Raw genomic sequence first — 21,780 nt, forward strand, 5'->3', positions numbered from 1 at the left:
TGAATGATTTGGAAATAATTCTATTAAACAGAACTTTCTATTATAAAGTTGTTTATAGTAATATGATTTGGATCATCTTCCATGTGACCTTGGCTGGCTTATTTTAGGATAATATGTCTAATATAACTTGTTTCCAAGAAGCTCCTGATAATACCTGCAGTTCTCAGAGGGAACTACAGAAGGACTACATACCTTAGTTTAGAAATCACTGTGGATTCAAGAAATGGGGAGTAATATAGTAGAAAGAGTTATATAGAGTTGGGTTCAAATACTGGTCCTCCTTCTTATTAACTGAAGTAAGTCTGGGCAAGTTACTCATCCACTTCAAGTCTCAACTTCCTCTTTTTAAAATGGGTGTCATATTATCTATTTCATGGATGCAGCATACCAGTCATATGGTAGGTGCTCAGTAAATGTTTTATTAGTACTTACCCCACTGTCCAAGCCTGCTTAATGGAGCTAACTTACAAATGATTTATAGCTTTCTTTTTCCTTCTGCCAGTTTTGAGTAGTTATGAAAAAGTCATCAGTCATTAGCATAACTACTTAAAGCCACTACTCTGGCTGGATATATAGGGATTGTGGTTCATTTAGGTGAGGTATCCCTCCGCTAAACAACTGGACAGCTAATTTTTTTTGAAGCACATAATGTTTGGGATAGAGTGTTAAGCTACAGGGATGGTGGGTACGAAAATGCATGTGTAAGATAACGATACAATCTACTCTATCGGATTGTCACTAAAATTAGATGAATTACTGATGCATTGAAAGTGGTTAGTATAGTGGCCATAATAAGCACTGGAAAATATTAGTTTTTGTCCTTGCTTTTATGATCTCTGTTAAGACATTTAATAAAGTACTTGCCAGAGTTCATTCGTTTTGAAGAATCCTCCAATAAACATTTGTACAAATTGCTATGTACAGGGAGTATGGGACATAAAAGATTGCACTGAAAAGATTGTGCTAAATTGAATTTTAAATGATGAGAAGAAGTCTTGCGGGCAGAGCGAGGGAGAAGAAAGGTTTCCCGAACAATGGAGAGAGGCAATGTCCAGGGAAAGTGGCTCTAACTTTGGGGCGGGTTGAGGTGAGAAATCATGGACTGTGGGGCATTTTTGTCTGAAAGAAAGACATCTGAAAGCGGTAGTGCATCATTTATATACATAGGTTCATTTATTTACCTTTACTCAATAACTATGTGTTTGCTATGTACTAGATATTGGGACATAGCCATTAACCACACATTCATGATCTTCCTGAGTGGAGCTTAAAGTCAAGTGACAATGTATACATTGAATGAGGACTTTCATTCAGTACTGTGTTCAATGAGCGTTGAGAGGAAAGCAGAGCACTAATGGAGTATGTTATTTCTGTTGAGAGAAGAGGCAAGATTCAGGATTCCTTACCTCTACATTAATTTTTATAGCATTGAATTATGACATTTGGAAACAAATTCAGAAAAAAAACCTTTATATATTTTATCTATTTTTAGTAGCTATTTATTTTCTTTTACTATTATTTTATCTGTCATGTATTTTAAATTATTTTATTATGTTACATTGTTATTATGTTTAAATTATTATATTTGTTATTTATTATTTTACTATTTGTGAAAGTAATTTTTGAAAAAAGATTTTAATAATATTGAAAAAGTATGTATATATTTATATTATATTGAAATATATATCATGTATTTATTTAATCTTCAGATTAAAATATTTTGACAACAAAATTAATTCTTCCTTGAGATTATGAGTAATTATTTTGTGTTAATTATTATATTTATAGATATATTCAGATACTTTTCATGAGGTAATCTTTCAGGAAGGCAATAACACTTGAAAGAAAACCAATATTCAAAACTTGATATGTTAATAATAATGTGAAAACTTGATATAATGATTTTTTTATTCAGAACACACTTGAACTAAACTCTCATGATTTTAACTTTAAGCTCTTATAAAAGAAGCTTTTGATTCCTCTCTCTGTCTCCTACAGAAAATGTTATCCATCTCATAATTCACTATTTTATAAAAAATTGTTATACCGACAGTCTCTTCTAAGTAGTAAATGTTGAAGAAAGGGGACTTTACTTCCATGTTAAGTTATTTATTTATTTTTTTAAAGAATAACTCACTTTATCCAGGAATTCAGGTTTTTGTCTCCCTTTTATTTTATTAAGTAATAACAAAAGGGTTAAAATATTGCAGCCAATCATTTACCCGGCATTTACTTACTACTGTGATATGCAAGGTACTACATGGGAAAAGGAGGGGAGAAAGACTGGATTCACCCCCCAATGGGCCAGGCAGAATGTGCCTGTGATAGCTGTAATAAATAGAGACAGTTTTGAATATGACACGAGTACTGACTTCTTTTAAAACTGAAATTAGTCATATACGCTAAATAGCATTTTTTTCTTCCTTTGGAAGACTGGCGGAGCACAAAGGAAAGTGTTACATTCCTGAGAGCTGTCCGTGTATCTGGAAAGATTGGGAGTACCTCTCAGGAGAAGTGATAGCTACACCATGTTATACCTGGTAACGAGATTCATTTATTTTACAAAAATTTTCCTATTCAATTGTATTAGTGTCGATCATCTTATATTTACTTAATGTGACTGACTTTAGCAAAAACCAAATCAAGCCTGAGTAAGATTTTTAAAGGCATTCAGGCATTGTTGGAGAATTACTGTCTATAGGGGGATTGTACCATTAGTTTGTTCAATAACAGAAGAAACATGTGAAATATGATAATTTAATTGGAAAAATATGTCCAGTTTATAAGAAAGTGATAAATATTCCAAAGAGAAGGTCATATTTAAAGGGACGTCTTCTCTTTGGAAATAAGCCAAAAGAATACCATAAAATAAAATTGAAATACAATTTTCTTAAAATGTGGATCAAAATTCTAAGCTTGAAAAAATTCATGTCTAATATATTTAAATTGACTCAAGTATAAGAGAGGACACTGTGGCCTTTTAGTGACCAGCTAAACATGCCTATGTTTAAAGTTTTATTCCATTGTCTGTTTTCAATATTATCTAGGCACAATTTCTAGGCTTGGTTGTGGTGTCTGATAATTTATATAAAGTGGTAAATACATGGCTAGTTTGTCAGTGTATAAATGTTATCAGAATAAATTGGCAATATTTATAAGGACTTAGCTCAGTGAATGCTCTTGAATACAAACCTTCCAATATTTATATTACTTGAAAAAGAATAATTAGAGCCAAGTTTCTTAAAAGGTAACGGGTGTTATTTTCTGATAGTGTTTGTCGACGAGGAATGTTCAACTGCACATATTTTCCATGCCCAGCTGTGTGCACAATATATGGGGACCGGCATTATCATTCTTTTGATGGACTGGAATATGACTATATTGGTGATTGTCAGGTATTTTGATAAAGGTATGTCCCAATTACTTATACTTTTATTTGCAATCATGTAAGGATGTAATATGAAAAGCAAGTATGCTGGGCCAGGGGATCTCAAATCCCAATGTCATTAATAAAACCTATCAAAGCTAAACAATTTTAAACTGATTTCTTTGGCTTACTCTAGAGTTTCATTATTTATAAGCGATGGGCCAATTCTTAAACTTTCTTGTGCCTCTGTTTCCTCATTTGTAAAATGAAGATAATAACTATACCTGTCTCCAGGGTTCTTAGGATGAAATGAGATAAATATAGGCAAAAGTCTCAGAAAGATCTTGATGTATATTTACTTTTCAATAAATGTCAACTATTTATTACTTATTGGCTTAGATTAGTGAATACAAATATAAGATGTTAGATCATGTATTGGACGACGTATTGTTTACAGTTCTTGCAGTCAAAATATATTCTCAATTCTAGACATGCTGTTTTAAGGACATATTTTGGTAAATGCTGGGCTTTGTATATTTGATAAAATCCTTAAAATTTATCATATCTTTAATGTTTTTGTATATTTTGTATACATAAATTTTATTTAGATCTCACTGATCCGAGAATTAAAGTTTTAAATGAAAAATGTAAGCTTTAGAAAGAAATTGCACAAAAATAAACAACATGACAAGCTTTTCCTTCGGCAAGGTAACTGGGATTATCTTGAGAACATTTTTTTTTTTACCCCCCTGGCTTTTAGATTATTGCAGGTTTGTGTGTGATCCTGTTGTCTAAGCATGTGTCACGAAAGTAGACACATTCCCATTTTGTATTTGGTTGATTAAATAAGAAAATGAACAGTAAAATCTGTATGCTTCCAAACTTAAATAAAGCTTCTGCTTATGTTTTAAACCATTGAAATTTCCTTTTGGTACTACTCTAAGCCTCCTTTGTGAACAATTTTAAGTTTCTTAAAAAATAAATTCCTGGGAATGGATTTCAGGTAATTATAGATAATGACAACTTGCCCATAAGGTTTTTACTTTATTTTGTTTTGTGCTGTTTTGAAAGGCCTCGTGATGCTTCTACCTCCTATAAGTATTTGTTCTCTTAGGACAAGCATTGTTTTACAAACAGTTTTACATCAGAATTTTCTCAACCCCTGAAATTTAGATTGTAAATTGAGAAGGTTGGAAACATACGTAACAGTTTAGAGATCTGAATACGTAAATTGATACCTCTTTCTGAACATGGGTCAGACTGATTTTGTACCAAATCCTCATTTCCCTTGACACTTAGGTATCTCTGATACTCCTTTAAATTCCCTCCTCTGATCTGGATATTATGCAATTTCAGTCCTTCAATGTTTCTTCTGCTTTATTTCTTTGTTTACCCCCTCCTCCCCGCCACCCCACCCAAACTTAGATGACTGAGCTGGCTCTTTCAGGACAAAGATCAAGCCTTAGTCACCATTTTACCAGCGCAGACTACAGTGCTGAGAACAAAGTTATTCAATGAATGTTGACGGAACTGTTCTTGTCTGTTCTTGTTCTTGACTTTCTGCCCTTTTCTCCTAATGCTTGTGTGTTTATCCCCAATCTTAACCACCCCTTCAGACTGATGAATTCCAAATAGACATGTACAGCTCTGACCCTCAACTTCCTCTCTGTCATTCCGACTCAAGTATATCCCCACAATAATACATTTTTTCATTCTATTAATTTTTCTAAGACTCACATTGTTGTCATGCCATTGCTTTTTAAGAACAACAGTGACTCCCAATTACTGTCTCCATAAAGTCAAAATTCCTATGAAATTTTTCTGTTAGCTCCATCCTTCCTCTATGTCTTTTCTCAGGGTATTTTCTGTACCTGATTGCCTCTGCTCTGCTCCACAAAGTGGTATTTCCAGTTTACATTTACCTGTCTTGTTCTTACATCCGATTATATTTATAGACATTACGTCAAAAGTAAGCAGCTCATTATATTCTGATTATTTTGTATATGCTCATCTAGACTGTGTATCATTTTATGTCAGAACTATGTGCTACACTTCTTTTGGGGTCCTCATAGGACTAGCACAATTCTGTAGCATTGTAAGAGCTGAAAAGTTACCTGTTCAATTTTTTAACAGTTTCTACTAGAGGGTAGAAACGACATGCTTATACTTAATCTAATATTTGCTGTAAATGGGTATACATGCCTTCAACATGAAGTATGTAGAACGATACTTTTTAGACTTTCATGTGCATATACATCATGGGAAGATTTTGTAAAATACAGATCCTGATTCCATGGATTCTGAGCAGGATCTTGGATTCTGCAATTTTTACAAGCCACCTTGATTAACAAGCAGCCAATTCTTTGAGTAGCAAGGATGTAGAGTATTTTCTTCTTTAAAAAACTGATTTTTATTGTTTATGAAAAATTCCTGTTATTCTGAATAGTAAACTTCAAGTTACATCCAGGAAAAAGGAAGCATTGTTGACAATATCACATCAAACATGGCATGTTTCCATGGGATATATCATTAATGTTAGCTAAAGACGCTTTTTATGGTATCATTTTAAGTAGTAAAACAAAAATTCTTCCAAGCTTTATTTTCATTTTGTATATGGAAAAAATTGTTTAAAAATATTTACTAAAATAATTTAAAACCTTGTCAACTTATCACCGTCTTTGCAGACATTTTCCATTATGTAACAATGATCTGTGCTTATGCATTATCATTTCATTCATTTAATAAACACATTTTTATGTCATATTTAATGTTAACTGAGACCTGCCTATTCTATATATTCTATATTAGAAAATATTTTTCCAAGAAAATTCTAAAGTTTTGAAGACAGTGATCATGCCTTCCATTTCTTTTTTTCCTACCCAAATAACTTAGCAAATTGTTGGGTATTTGGTGAATTCTTAATAACTAATTATTTGATCTGTATGTCCGTCCTGTCAAGAGAGAAGGAAAGGTCTACTGACTTGACATAGTTTTCTTTAACCCCTTGTTTTCCTTCACAGGAGAGAAATCATAGTATTACCACTGTATTTTCAAATGATGATGGTTCATAAAGTATTTCAAGTAAAATATTTGTCCCAATTCTGGTTCCTGGCAAAATGAAAATATATTCTTGTGTTTGATGTTGATTGATTGTAGCAGTCTCTTTTTATTAGTGCTGCCATGTAGCAGTACCATTCCATGTAGCAGGCAAGAGCCATTAACATTTGGCATTTAGGCTTTATAAATTTGATTTCCTATCATCACTTTAATTTGCCACTATATCCTTCTGTTAAAATGAATACATCATGTTCAATTTCAAGTTTTAATGAGGTATGTCTGCTTGCATATAAGAAGACACGTCACAGGAAACATTCTTCCCATCTTTTAGTAAGCAATGAAATTTGGATCTCTAATTTAATATCTGGATTAAAATTTATCATTATGGTTCATGTAGAAAGATTAAGACATGAAGAATATTAAAAGTCTACATTTTTTACTTCTAGACTTATATGTGCCTTATTGTCTGCCAAAGCAGAAGCGTTCATTTATTTATTTATTTTTAATAACGTTCTTTAAGAAAGAAGGTATGTTTAAAACAATAGACTTCAGACCTTAACTTTTACTGAATTTAATTTGGTAACTAAAGAAAAGAAGAAAACTTACTATTAATAATTAATTAGAATTATACTAGTGAATTATTTATTGTATTATAATGGGCATTTTTACTAAAATTAATGAAACCAGAACCAGGTCCAAAAAATGGTTAGGATAGTTTGACCAGTATATACTTGACAAGCCATGAAGTATTTTATTTGACTGAGCAGCAGAGAATTATTTCTTATCAAAGATAAATTAGTGATTGACCAAGGCAATCTAATTTCATGTCTTGAAATATTATCATGCCAGATAGTAAATTTCTCAGTGCTTGGATTTTTTTGTTTTCGATTTCTCTCTCTCTGTCTCTCTCTCCATATATATATATATATATATATATATATATATATATATATATATATATATATATCTTACTCCATCTGTCTAGCTTTCCCATGGCAGGGCCTTCTTTTTCTCTGGAAGAATCCACATTTCCTTTGAGAAAGATAGAATGGCTACCAGCTCCATTCATTTACTTGGTGCTTTTTCAGTGGCAGGAATCACTTCTGTGAATAGTATATTTAATATTTTCTTTCTTGTCAAGCAGCTCTCTTTACTCCTTATCTTGATTACAGATTCCAGGCTTTATCTTCGTTACTTGTAACATATTTTTATATGATGAAACTCATCATTTATTTTTTAGGAACCTGTGGAGAATCTGTAGTCTAATTAATAAAATTTCCCTTTTATTTGCCAGTTGGACATTTAAAAACGAATACTTACTCAACCTTATTTTAGGAGTATAATGTTACTTGACCCTCACATTGGAAGAGATATTAAAGTCCTTTTTTTGTGGATTGTGGAGTTTTAAATACAACCTAATTCTAGGTACATAGTAAATGTTTATCATATCTTTGTTGATGCATATCAAGCCTTTAAAAAATGTGAGTTCTCTGATATTTTATTCATTCTGGAGGCTGTTTACCCCTTACTATAAATAGCACGTGGAATATAGCACATTATTTTTGTGTTGAAGAACATTTAGGACTAAAGTCATAATTGTGTTTCCTGAGTTAAGACTAATTTAAGAGGGGAAGAAAGGTGAGAAATCTAACAGTACCTTGAACTGAGCTATAAACTCAAAGAAAGAGGGAACACTGAATGTCTTCAGCAAAAATGAGAAATACAATATTCCATCTCCTACATTGAGAGTGAATTCTACTTTCTTTAATCTGTGACAACCCCAATCACTGCTAGGGTTTTTCTTATAATTTGTTCTAGATTAGGGTTTTCAACATTCTCTTCAGGTGTATCTCAAATGTTCAATGCTTTCCTTAAGCCCCTGAAAACCCTTCTAATTTCACTGCTCTCAAATTCCTATACCTTGAATCATTTTCACATCAATATTTCTTGTGTGATTTCTATGTGCCAGGCCCAATAATGAGAAGTGAAGCTACCATGATGAGCAAAGATAGACATGGGCTTTGCCTCCTGTGAATCTTGGGCTGGTGAGGGAGAGTTATTAATCACTGAATCACAAAATTCATAGAAAATGCAACTGTAAAAGTCAATGATGACCTAAATGCAAAATCCAATTAAACCTTTTTAATGTTTACCATTTTTTTTCTTGAAGTGACTCTTGTCTAGTCTTCTCTTGACGTAATTTTACTGCTTCTATTTGTCCATTGTCTCTAATGACTACTCAGTCTCCTCTGGTAGCTCCTTTCTCCAAGAGTTTCTTAAAACATTGGGGCTCACAGGCTCCAAATTTCCATGTCTGTCTCCTCTATAAAACTCTTTGTGCTTGTGATCTCATAATACCTTGAAGATGCAGACTCTGTTTTATGTATTTATCCATTAAAAATGAAAACAGAGAGGAAAAGAAGTCAAGAGAAATCCATTACACTCTATTAAGGCAAATATAAAGATCCAGATAGAACTTGATGGAGTTATCTCTGTCAATTAAGAATGAAATGCAAATTATACAACAGTGTGGTACCTAAACAAAATATAAAAAAAGAGCGAACAGATAAAAATCAGATGAGGATTACATTCTGAATAAAAGTCACTCCCCATAAAATAGAAATATTTTCTACCTTCTAGAAGTTATAAAGGAGATGATGGAATTAATAAAATAAAAAACTAAATGTATGCTAAGGGATATAAATAAAAGAAAAGGGAAATTGTAAAATTAAGGAAAAAATTGAGGCTCTAAAAACATTATAGAATTGATAATAGGTATTTCTTTTTAAAAAATGATGTATATTTGAATGCTACATATCTTTCTCTTACCTACCTTCCCTTCCACTGGCCATCCTTAAAGGTGACTGGCAAAGCCATTCCTCCTAAAAAAATCTTTTGATATTTTTGACTGACTTCCTATTTACCAACTGATTATCTCCAAATATTTTTTTTTTCTAGGTTAGTCCCACAGAAGAGAAACTACTTTAAAACTATCTTAAGTTTTAGACTAGGAGATGGGTGGCCAATTTAAAATTTTCTCCAAATAAAAATCATTTACATGTATTAACCATCTTTAAGCCAATCATCTTCGTTCCCTAAAATAAAATTCTTAAAGTGGTTTGTCTTCCAACTGCACGTGTGTTAGCAAACTTGGGAGCTTCCTAGGTAAAATCTGAAACTGGCCCCTGTACACAGAGGGCAAGGAGAGACTAAAGAAAGAGATAGGCTCCTCCAGATTGGTAGGAGGCAGTTGTAATAAGCAAGGGCACTTACATATAAGGCTTGTCTTGGGTAGTCACAACATGAATAGATCTCCACACCTTCTTGCCAGAATCTCAAAAGTTTATATAGAAGCCTTAACTGGGTTCAGTCACTTACAGCAGTGATGGTTTCAACAACATACTGCTTTCTCAACTCTCAGTCGTTGAAAACTGCTTCTTTCACTGTGGGAACGGTGGGCAGAACGTACAATCCAAGCACAGGGGAAGGGGGTGGGGAACCTCTGATTGTCTGGGTCCAGTTCACAGGTAAACCACCCATCAGGTTCTCTCTATGACCTCCTTGAACAGTGCAGTGTTTACTTATATTGTTTGTATGACAAACATGCTGAAGACAAAAGGATCAGCGGCAGAAAGACAACTTGGACATTTATTGATATTTAGCATAACATATGTTGGCTATATTATAGTGGATATTTTCAATCCAGTCAGTTCTTTATAGTTTTCTAAACATTTCTATATCAGGAAAATCAGAAATATTTAAAATTAAATTATATGATAAAATCTAAAATAAATTGCTCTCCAATTCTGATACTTAATGTTTTTAGAGTTGAAATGGAAATGAATCTATATTAATTTTATTTAATTTTTAGAATTATCTGAACAAAACTTTGTAGAAAGCTTTGGAATATTTTTTAATCTGTTTGAGTAAGAAGATAAATATCTTGGAGTTTATTGAATTAATTCTTTAACTCCCCTTTCAGGAAACAAATGTTTAAATAGTTTTCTACTTTATACATGTAAGCTAATCGTTAAATATTATATCTTTGTTGGAAATTTTAGGCAAAATGGCTATGATCTTTTACCCATAAGATTCATCCCCATTATTAATCTTAGATATTAAGGTTTTGTATTTACTTGGCATTGTACTAATTTACATATTTAGATAATAGACCCCATATATTAAAACCTTGTAAAATATTTCGATAGCACTATAGCATATGTTTTCCAGTAGTTATTTTTCTACTTTTCTATTTTTTAAAATTAGTTTATCAATTAAATATTTAAGTCCATGTTTCCCTGAAAATAAGACCTAACCAGGCCATCAGCTCTAATGCATCTTTTGGAGCAAAAATTAATATAAGACCTGGTCCTATTTTAATATAATATAAGACTGGGTCTTATATAATATAAGACCGGGTATAATATATAATATAATATAATACAATATAATAATACCAGGTCTAATATAATATAATATAATTTAAGACCAGGTCTTATATTAATTTTTGCTCCAAAAGATGCATTAGAGCTGATGGTTGGCTAGGTCTTATTTTTGGGGAAACACAGTAAGAGCGGTTAAGGGAACAATAATGAAGACATTACCTTTACCCTCAATTGTTTTACATTTGGGGGAGTCATTAATAAACAAGAAGCTAAAAGTCGGGGCCAAATGAAAGCTCTGTTGTGGGAATGTAACTGATTTTGACTAGAAAAACAGTTACCAGGAAAGTTTCATAGAAGGGGGAGGCATTGGTACTGACATATTTCACCCCATTATAACCCACTTCATTATTATCATATTTTCAAACAGATTTTCTTTGCACTGGAGCGCCTCAGGGTGGTTTTCCTTCCCAGTGACATTCTGGTTAAGTGTGTGCTCTTTCAGGAAAGAACAGTAGGGAGTGGGTGCTGTGGTAATTTGTGTGTAAAACCCTAACGGGAAAAAACATCCAAAGGAAATTCTTGCACAGGACAAATGTGACAACTGAAGGGTGTTTTGCCTCCCGGGTAGCAGGAATTCCTGGATGCTCTGATATCATTCATGCAGCTCAGACAGTCTCTGTGAATTCTCTACTCTCTGCTTCCTCAGGCTTGCTTATAATTCTCTTTTCTGTTTTTTTTTTCTTTCTCTATCTTTGCTTCAGTTTAATCATTGTTTCTGCTTCCTCGTATCTTAAGCTTGCTCTCAGCAATTCAGCATCACTTACTTTCTATTCTATGTCCATTCACCCTCAGATTTTACGACAAAAACTTTTTTAAACTACTATTTTCTGGCTCAAATGTGAGAGATAATCTATTGGCAAGAGTTGTCTATTTTCTTGCCATCATTAAAGTTTGTTGACCCATAGATGAGTGTAATGCTTTGGGTCCATCAATTCTGGGACATAAACATGGCTGCCTGTGGCTTCTGTATCAGCAGGGACTTTGCGTGGGGTAGTTACTCTTAAAAGGCTGGGGCTATTACAGGTGCACAGATTGAGATGTCAAGTAAAATAATATACTACCTTGAGAGGTGCTGACATTTTAGGTTTCAGAATCACTAGGGAGAATATTCACCAACAATTGCTTTCAGGATCTGAGAATAAAGGGTTTGAGAAATCCCAGTGGCACACTGATGTTGACCTTATTCCTTTAGCTTTGTAATCATACTTACTATGTTGCTTAGCAACTCTGTAGCATTATCTCCAAGCCTAATATAACCTGAAAGACATTAGAAATAGAAATTGTAGAAATGTGATTCTTAGGAATTGATATTGTTTTGTTACTGTTAACATAACATGCTATTACAAGACAGACCATACAGTATGGAATATTTCTTGGCTTTTCTGAGTTAACATAAAGAATACAGATAACATTAATGTACTTTAGTCAAAAGTAATAGAAATGTAGTGGTAATAGAAAGCCTTTCAGGCAGGTTCTTACATCCCTTAATCTAAATAATTATAAGAGGAAGAGCAAAATAAAATCCTAAATTATGTATTTTTTTTCTTCTTTGAAAATCATTCATTAAGGCAGAAAAGTATGGCGTTATTTTTTGAGTAGTACAATGCCATAATCATCTTAATGACCCTTATTATTCTCCTTTTCAAAATTTAAGCAATGCTTTGCAAAAGGATTGTAAGGGAGCAAAAGCTCTCAGTTCCTATGAAGGAAAGAAAAATGGGTCACAGAGGGACACATTCATTTTTCTGTCAACTCTATTCCTTGAAAACCTATCCTCTAGGCACTATTCTATAGTAGTTACTAATAAGACAGGAAGAATTTCGACAAACCAAGAGATATATTGAGCTAGTGTTCATATTGCTGGTGATATGAAAACCTAAGTGTGGAGAATTTGCATCAAGACCAATACGATTTCCAAACATTTAAAGAATTTTCTCACTTTGAAAATAAACACTGACTCATATGTCTAAAAATAAAAAGGATTCGGGAAATGTTTGTAGGTTCTTGAAAATTGGGTATTGAGTCCAAAGAGAAATGTCACTTTGTTCTGACAAAATTCCCACCTTCCCCAAGTTAGTGGAGGAACTCTTAGAGAAGTGTGGCTTTTAACCTTTGGGGGGATAGGGACCGCTTCAAAAATTTGATGAAAACTATGGACTCTCTTCCTAGAAAAATAAAGATACCCAAAACCACCATTTTACAATGAATTTCCAGGGTCTGTAGACCTACAGAAGCCTATCCATGAAAATGGCATAAAAAATTAGAAACCCTGATTCTAGACAGCATGTGCTTAGTGGATGGAGTGGGAAGTGGCCAAAAGAAGGTGAGGATGAGGTCAGAGGTGAGGGCATTAGATTTAGAGTGTGTGGGGATAAATAATATTCTCTCAAACTAAGGATTCTTTGTAAACTACAATTGACTTTTCTCGTCAACCACTGCTAGACCCTTCCTAACTTCTCTATAGGCAACATAAAAAAATATTAGAACTCTGTCTTTGCCCTTATTTAGCTAAGTTAATCCTTCTTAACCTGTTTCCTGATCTGTAAAATGGACATACTTAATTCAAAAAGTATCATAAAAATTAAGTGAGATAACATATGTAAAGTTCAAAGGAAGCCCTGAAATGATATGTATTGTTTTATTTACCAACACGTACCAAAGTTTTGTATCGATTTCGACTTTAACCTGTAGGCAAATAATTATTTAGCCAGAAAACCCCTTAAGATAAAACGAAGATGTTGTCTAAAATGAAAATAATTTTAAAATTTCCATAAGTGACATGTATTTTTGGGTACTTATTGAAAAGAAACTGATTGACAGGTTTGAGCTACCATCATAAAACAAAAAAAAAAAAAAGCTTGTTAGAAAAAAACGTAACAGAAGATAGTAAATGTTTAAAGATCTTGGTATATTTTCATAAAATTCTTCGTATTATTCATCAAAATGATCTTTATTTTAGAGGTAAGTTGTATTTCAGTGTCAATACACATGCTTGTAAATCTTGGTCTTTAAGATTTGTTAATAAAAATAGCTAAAAATTGTATGTACTATACATTTGTATTAATATAATATTATTGACATTTCAGAGTGCAGATGATTCAGATATATCTGTCATTACCCAGAACAAGAAATGCTTTGACAACGATATTGTTTGTTCTAAAAGTGTTTTGATTTCAGCTGGGGACACTGAAATTTATCTGAATGATACTCCTTACAAAGAGGTTAGTGAATTTTTTATTTTAGGATAATTTTAACTTGTCCTGAGGATACTGACAATAAAATAGAAATAATTTGGAGTATTTTACTCTGTAAGTAGTTACTAAATTCAGATATTTTTTTCTTTGTCATTTTATGTGGCTTCAGTCATTCATACTTGACTTGTCTGTTTTGTTTATACTCTAATTCTCCATATTCTAATTTCTTCATCTTTTCTTCATTCCTATGGTTATCACTCAGGCCCTAGCAACAGTCACCTATTACCTGGAGTACACTTTAACATACTCCAAACTAGACTCCTGGCTTCCAGGTCTTCGTTCCTCTCCTCTACATTCACCTGCCACATGCGCCAGGGTGGTTTTTTCTAAAATGGAAATCTAGTCCCCTGTCAGTCTAATGCTTAAAAACTTTTCAATGACTTCGCATTGCCATTACAAAGCCCTCACCCATCTGGCCCTTGCCAACTCTCCTGGTTTCACCTCGCATTTCTTTTGCTTTGAGTCATGTTACAGAAGTTGGTGCTTTTTATCAGTTCTACAAATGCTCTTCTCTCATCTTGGTTCTTCATGAAACTCATTTGCTCCTACCAGGATCAACCTTTCCATTTAACTTGTTCTTATGTGATAAATCTATTGTATCTTCTCAGGGATCTCCTCCTCATGCCCTTGAGCACCCTGTTAGGACATGCATCACACTTTAGTGAAATTACTAGTGTGGTTGTCTTCTTCTCCATTTGTCTATGAGTTAGTTGTGTGAGAATTGGAACCACTGTCTCCTTTGTTTATTCTTGCATTCTTGGAGCCTGCCTAATTTGAAAGAATAAATAAATTTCATTCATTCATTCATTCATTCATTCATTCATTCATTTACAATGTCAACTATGTACCAAAGTCTGCATTAATTATTGATACTACAACAAGGAAAAGACAGTGTTCTTGCCTTCAAGGAATTTACACTCAGATGAAGAATACCTTCAAGTGAGTAAGGATTCATAGTGTGATGTGCTAGGGAAAGAGTATGTATAGGATGGTATGGCAACTCCTGGGGAGAAGACCTGAACCAGGATTGTTTAGGGTAGTTATTAAGAACATAGACTTTACAGCCAGTTAGTACTCACTTGGAACTGCTGTTCTGTTATCTGCTATCTGTATCACTCTGGGCAAAGCAGGTTTCCCATTTGTAAATTTGGGATGATTATGAAATCTACTTCTTAAGTTCACATGTGGATTAAATGGAATAATGGATTTCAGGAAATGGCTCTCCTCCTCTCCTTCACAGTCTTTATTTTTGAAGGTTCAAAAGACATGCTCTGGATGAAATCGTTTGAACTGAGTCTTAAAGGATGAGTAGGTATTAGCCAGGTGAGGAGAGGGCGTAGAAAGGCATTTAATACAGAGGAATGGTTATGTTGGAAAGAATAGAGTTGAAAAACAAAATGGCACGTTTGAAGAACTCCAAGTGGTTTAGTTTGGTTGAAGTATATGGAGATAGTGGAAGGAGGGAATGGAGAAGGGATTCAGGGAGAGGTGTCCAGACTGACTTTAATGCAGGGGACACAGTGCAGGGGCAGTAGACAAGAAGGCTGGTTCCAGACCATGGCAGCTCTTGAATGGTGTAAGACATTTGAACTTATTTTACAAGTTAGAAATTTTGGAGTTGAGAAGTGACATGATCTGACATATGGCCTTTAAAAAGTGAGATTTTAGAACCGTGTTCCTCAAAGTTTGGTCTGCAAAGTTTCTGCATTAAAATCATCTGCAATATTTGTTATAAAAGTTTGTTCCTGGGGCCCACCTCAATCATTAGAATGGTTGAGTTTGAAAATGAAAATTGGTATTTTTAATGGTACCCCAAATTATTTTGCATACTTAAGTTTGAGAACCAGTGTCCCAAGAACATAGCCTAAATATCAGAAACATTGAGACACTGAGACTAACCAGACAGCAATCAAGCTTTGGACAAAACTGAGTTTCTGTAGTCATGTTGACAGACATCCTTTTGAAGTAATTACTGCAGTTTGGTATAACCATCAGCTGGATATTCATTTGTAGGGGAAGGTTCTATCTAAGAATAAAGATGTGTTAAAAAAAATGAAGAGAAAATAGTAAAATAGTTTAACACATTTTTGAAGTGGTAATTACAGCTCTGACAAAATTTCAAGTCCAATTTTCTGTTCTGCAGGTGTTGATGAATCTGCTTCATACAGGTCAATGAGGGAAAGTCTAAAAATAATTTGAGCGTAACAAATTCCCCACTAATATTTGTTCTCAGACATCAAAGGTGAAAATAATTACATTTCTTTTATGGCAGATGGATTGCTCATCCAATGGAACAAAATAAACCTCTTGTTTTTCTCAATAAATGTGCAATTCTAATTTCACTAAATGTGTAAGATATAAACATTTTATGAGTTTATTTAAGCTGTGCTTTAAATGTTTTAATTCTCCATATTTACAATATATCTTTTTAACATCACTAGAGTTTGTGTGAAGTGCTGTAATTCTAATCTAAATTGGAGTTCTCTATTTTGGGCAAATTGTAATACCTCACTCTACTAAAGAGAAGCATCCTTACTTAATCTGAAATGAAAGGAATACAGCATCTCCTGTTGTTTAAAAATTATTATTTATCTTGTAGTAAACTGCCCTGTCTAATAAAAATGAAGGATTTCACCTCCACAGGTAAATAGAAAAGATATGCTTTTATATCAGGGTAATTGATGCAAAACCAATGTGGAGGAAGTCTAATAGTAAACTGCCTTATCCAAAAATTCATTTTATGTTCTAATTTTATGTTCTAATGATATGTCAACCAGCCTGAAGGAACGTTAATAGGAAAATGCATGAAAGAGTATTTCATAGGTTGAAAAGGAGCTGTAAGCCACAAATATCCTACCTACTTGTTTTTAATTGTTGCTGATCGGGCTGGAAGGTGAGACCTGTGAACAGTCAGTACAGGAAGGTATTAAAAAATCTATGAGGCAAGCCTTGATCTAGAAGCTGAGGATAGCACCATAAACTTGGCAAAGTACATCTTTCAAGGAGCTAACGTTCAAGTGGGGGGCCAAGGGGAAGCGAAACAGATAATAAGGCCAAAGACAAGTCAGATAATAGAAAGATATTGAAAAGTGTAATCAAACAATAGAAATAAGTTCTATGGCAGAGTGACGTGGGGCAGGGCAGGCTACACGTTTTATGGGCCTAAGTGAAAAATGAACATGCGGGGCCTCTTGTTCAAAACAGGAAAAAAAAATTTCCCATCGTTTTACAGTCTCCCATGAGCTGTCATGGTATTTTTCCTTTATTATTTAGTGCCTTACTTGTTGGGGCACAAGGATGCTCTCAGGTTGAGTACAGGGACCCAGGGCCTTGCCCCATAACTCACTCCAGCTTGGCATTTGGGAGTAGAAGGAAACGAAGTTAGGTGGAGCCCATTCACAATGTACAGGTTACACGCCATATACTGTTATATACAGCACACGGAGCTCTTGTAAGTATGACCTTGGTCAACGAGACTGGAAACTCCTTATGGATATGACTAAGTTTATATAATTTGTCCTATGGGATATTGAGGAAAAAGTGTCCACTATGTGTAGTATTTCTAAAGTCTGCTGTTGTTATTACTTTGGGGGAGAAAGATAACCAAAGGACTCCATATCTCCTTCACAATTTTAATTTTGCTTCTGGATATATTTGTTTTCTTAATTTGATTTAACCATACACTTTTGAAGTTTTTATATGAGTTAATGTTAGCGTCATATTCAATATAATCTTTTATAGGGAATATCCCCTGCTCATAAAGATTATTGTATATTCTCATTTTAGGCTAAAGACAATAAATTTTCCCAATGAGTTCCATCTCTAGTTTCTTCTTACTATCATCCTTTCTAGCACACAAATTATTTTCTTTTATTATGCAAATATGGTCAGTCATGTTTCTATTCAAGTACCTTTATTAAGTACATTTTGCACGTGGAACAACAGCCCTTGCCTGTGTGGGTAACATGGTTGCAAATGGTCTCAGACTACACTTGTCATAGAATTCATACTCTAGTCCTTTGGTGCCCCTAAGCCTCTATTCAGGTGGTTCCTTTTGGTTGGAATGATTTCTTGTCCATACTCATTTTCAATGCTCTATACCTTCCTATATGGCCTCTTACAGAACAGCTCATATACTTACTATCCCTTTCAAGAAGCCTTCCTCCATCCCTCTGATGGAAATTCATCTTTTCTCTTATATATACATATACTGGGAGTACCAAAAAAATGTATACAGGTGGACACTTTGGTCAACGTTGCTCAAGCAGTAGTTCGCCATGATCAGAAATGTCTGGATGCTGATGGTAACTACTTTGAGCACCTCTTGTAATTGCAGAAGTCAAACGTGAAGTGTATTCATCTTTTGTTATCAGTATACCGTGTTTCCCGAAAATAAGTCTTGGTCAGACAATCAGCTCAAATTCATCTTTTGGAGCAAAAATTAATATAAGACTGGGTCATATTATATTACATTATATTATATTATATCATATTACATTATATCATATTATATCATATCATATTATATTAAAGACCCGGTCTTATATTATAGTAAAATAAGACTGGGTCTTATATTAATTTTTGCTCCAAAAGACTCATTAGAGCTGATGGTCCGGTTAAGTCTTATTTGGGGAAACACGGTATATTGAGTATTACAATTTGGTAGTGTTTTCCTGTCTTAAAATAGTATATATTTTTTGGCACCCTCTGTATACACACACACACACACACACACACACACACACACACTCACATACACTTTGTGCTTGTTTTTTTATTACGTATGTATGTATGTAGTAGGTAAAGTAAAATGTTTTTAGTACTCAGTCATATTTATTTATTATCAATACAGAATTTCTGAGTCAGCAGATATATCCCCTTAATTTATTCTATGTCCATGCTCTTGTTTATGCTCTTTTCTAAAACTGGAATACCTTTTTCCCTTTGCTCATTTATCTATGTTGAGCCCATCTACCAGGTTGTGTCTCATAACCTATGTTATGTATTTTCTGTTTTATGCATTTGTTTTGTCTTTTATTACAAAATTCAGAAAGATAGGACTAAGCAAAAATACTAGTACCTAGATACTTATTGGTGGATAGTAAGTTTATATTTTGATTAGAGAACAAGGATTTACTTCTTTCTTTATTATTTTTTAAAATTATCTTTTTAAAGAAACTATCAGGCTTTATTCTGGAAAACACAACTACATACCAGCTTTGGAAGGCAGGATACTACATGGTAGTATACTTTCCAGAGAAAGATATCACTATTCTTTGGGATAAAAAGACAACCATTCATATCAAAGTTGGACCACAGTGGAAGGTAGGTCAACCTATTTGGTGCATCAATCCAAATAAAATGCAAGATATGAAATTATATTTACCTTTCAATATTTGGTAAAAATAAAATGATTGATGTTTTTCAAGAAATAGGTTATATTTTCAGAATTACTAACTCATACCCCCGTGAAGAACCACTTTACCAACTAGAGTACAGTGTTGTGTACAGTTCTTTTTGATTTTAAACTTGCAGTATCCAGTTTTCGAAAGTTACTTATATCAGTTTCACTCTTCCCACCCTCGTCAGTATGGTTATGGGATATGTTTATAATGCAGTTAGATTCATGTATTACAGTCTGTATTCCACCTTTCCTCCATATTTTGGATATATTTTAAAATTTACATGCAGTAAACTTGTAAAAAATATGTAAGAAAAATTACTCTTATAGTCTACAGTTCTATGAATTTTAACAAACGCATGGAATTATATATCCACCACCACAGTTCTAGATAAAACAGATTTATCCACTCCCAAATTTCTCCCATGTTGGTCTTTTATTATCAACTCTTACTCCTATTCTCTATCCTTTGGCAACCACTGATCTATTTTCTGTTGCTATAGTTTTGCTTTTTCTGGATACGATATAAGTGACTTGACAAAATATATTTAAGATTCATCCACATTGTTGAATGAATTAACATTTTATTCTTTTATACTGCCAAGTATTATTCTGTTTTGTGGTTGTACTAGTTTGTTTTATCCATTCATTATTTAAAGATTCAATTTGGGTTCTTTACAATTGTGGCAATTTATATTTTAAATTATTTTAAAGATTGTTTTCTGTTCAATATTGTATTCAGTATTATTAAATATGATTATTATTTTAAATGTTTAAAATTTCATTAAGTATTTTAAATTTATATATTAAAGTTGTTTTTTAAATATTGATGTAGTTTTAAAAATTCAGTTGATCTGAAATTGAAATTGAAACTTATGGGTATAATCTGTGGCAAGTTAGGGAAACAATCGAGGTAGTGACAACTTCTCATAAAACTATGGAAAAGAGATGTATTTAAGCAGATTTTAATATGTTATAAATTTAAGATATGATTATATATTGAAGTCATTTTCTTTCCTCTAAATGAGAGAAAACCCCCAAATCTGCTTGCTTCTTTGATGCAGATGAAATAATTAGTCATTGCCATGTTTCTTCAGCTACTTTTCTCTGCCCTTCTTCATCATGAATCCTCCCTTCCCTAATTTTTGGAAACAAATTAAGCATTGAGATTTCTACAGCCCCTCCTACTGCTGCCTTTGATTTTTGGGTGACCAATGATGGGGTGGCCACTGTGTTTGGATAAACACTGTGACTTCTGAGAGCTGAGGCACTGTGGTAAGTGGCCTCTGCCTTTAAGGAACCTAGGGTTAGTGTCAGCTGTGCTGGAGACACTCTACCATTAACGAAGGGCTACACCCCATTCTTCAGTCCATAAAGAAAGAGTTCAGTTTGTTTAATTTTGAAGGTTTAAGGAGGATTGCCATTAGTTTTGGAACATTCTTCCCTGTGTGCTAGACCACTTCTTTTCCCTAAGAGTTAAGTTTTTCACATTATTTGAGAAAATACAGTGGGTATTGTTGATGTGAATAATCCATATGGCAGTTGCTGTAACCATTTCACAACCCACAATGACTTTTATAAAAATTAGGCAAAATTTGGATTTTGTTTATTGTGTCTCATCGTGGCATGATATAAGAGTGTTAAAGTGAATTTTTTCTTTCAACATTATATTTTTAATGTTTTGGCTTTTTAGTCTGACCTCAAAAACATAAATTATTTTATTGTTTTGACATTTATAGTGCTACTTTTAAAACCTTAAACATATCAGGAGGTAGGGCTTTCATCATTAAAAATTTATTTATGTATACACGTATGTATACACACATATACTATAATATTTGTATTATACTTTTCTAAGTTAGTTGTGTTACTAGTTGTATCAATGCTAGCCATTGGTAAGTGTAGAAGGATAAAATTTGAGGGATGGTAAACATTTTTGAGAATTTACAATAATTTTTAAATATAATTAACTACATATGAAATTCTACTTTAAGACATATTTTAAATGATTGTTGTAAAATATTTTTTAAATGTTCATTTAAAATATTTTTTAAAGTATTGTGAATGTAAATCCTTAAATGTTGAAGTAAATAGAGACTATTTTATGGTAATTTTCTTTTCCTTTAGAACAAACTATCAGGATTATGTGGAAACTTTGACAAATGTACTTCAAATGATATGACCACGTCTAATAATATAGAAGTGAGAAATGCCCAGGTATTTGGAGATAGCTGGGCATTAGGACAGGTAAGTTTA

General features: G+C 33.2%; 1 protein-coding gene across 1 annotated transcript in view; it reads left to right on the forward strand.

The window, feature by feature from the left end:
• OTOGL (otogelin like) overlaps nt 1-21,780 on the forward strand; it is a 146,966-nt gene that overhangs the window by 55,582 nt on the left and 69,604 nt on the right. The window contains 5 exon segments of the mRNA XM_033116163.1: nt 2,433-2,540; nt 3,272-3,403; nt 13,949-14,090; nt 19,299-19,448; nt 21,652-21,771. Coding sequence (XP_032972054.1) covers nt 2,433-2,540; nt 3,272-3,403; nt 13,949-14,090; nt 19,299-19,448; nt 21,652-21,771 — 652 coding nt within the window.

Source organism: Rhinolophus ferrumequinum, chromosome 10 (assembly GCF_004115265.2).
Source record: "Rhinolophus ferrumequinum isolate MPI-CBG mRhiFer1 chromosome 10, mRhiFer1_v1.p, whole genome shotgun sequence".
NCBI lineage: Eukaryota > Metazoa > Chordata > Mammalia > Chiroptera > Rhinolophidae > Rhinolophus > Rhinolophus ferrumequinum.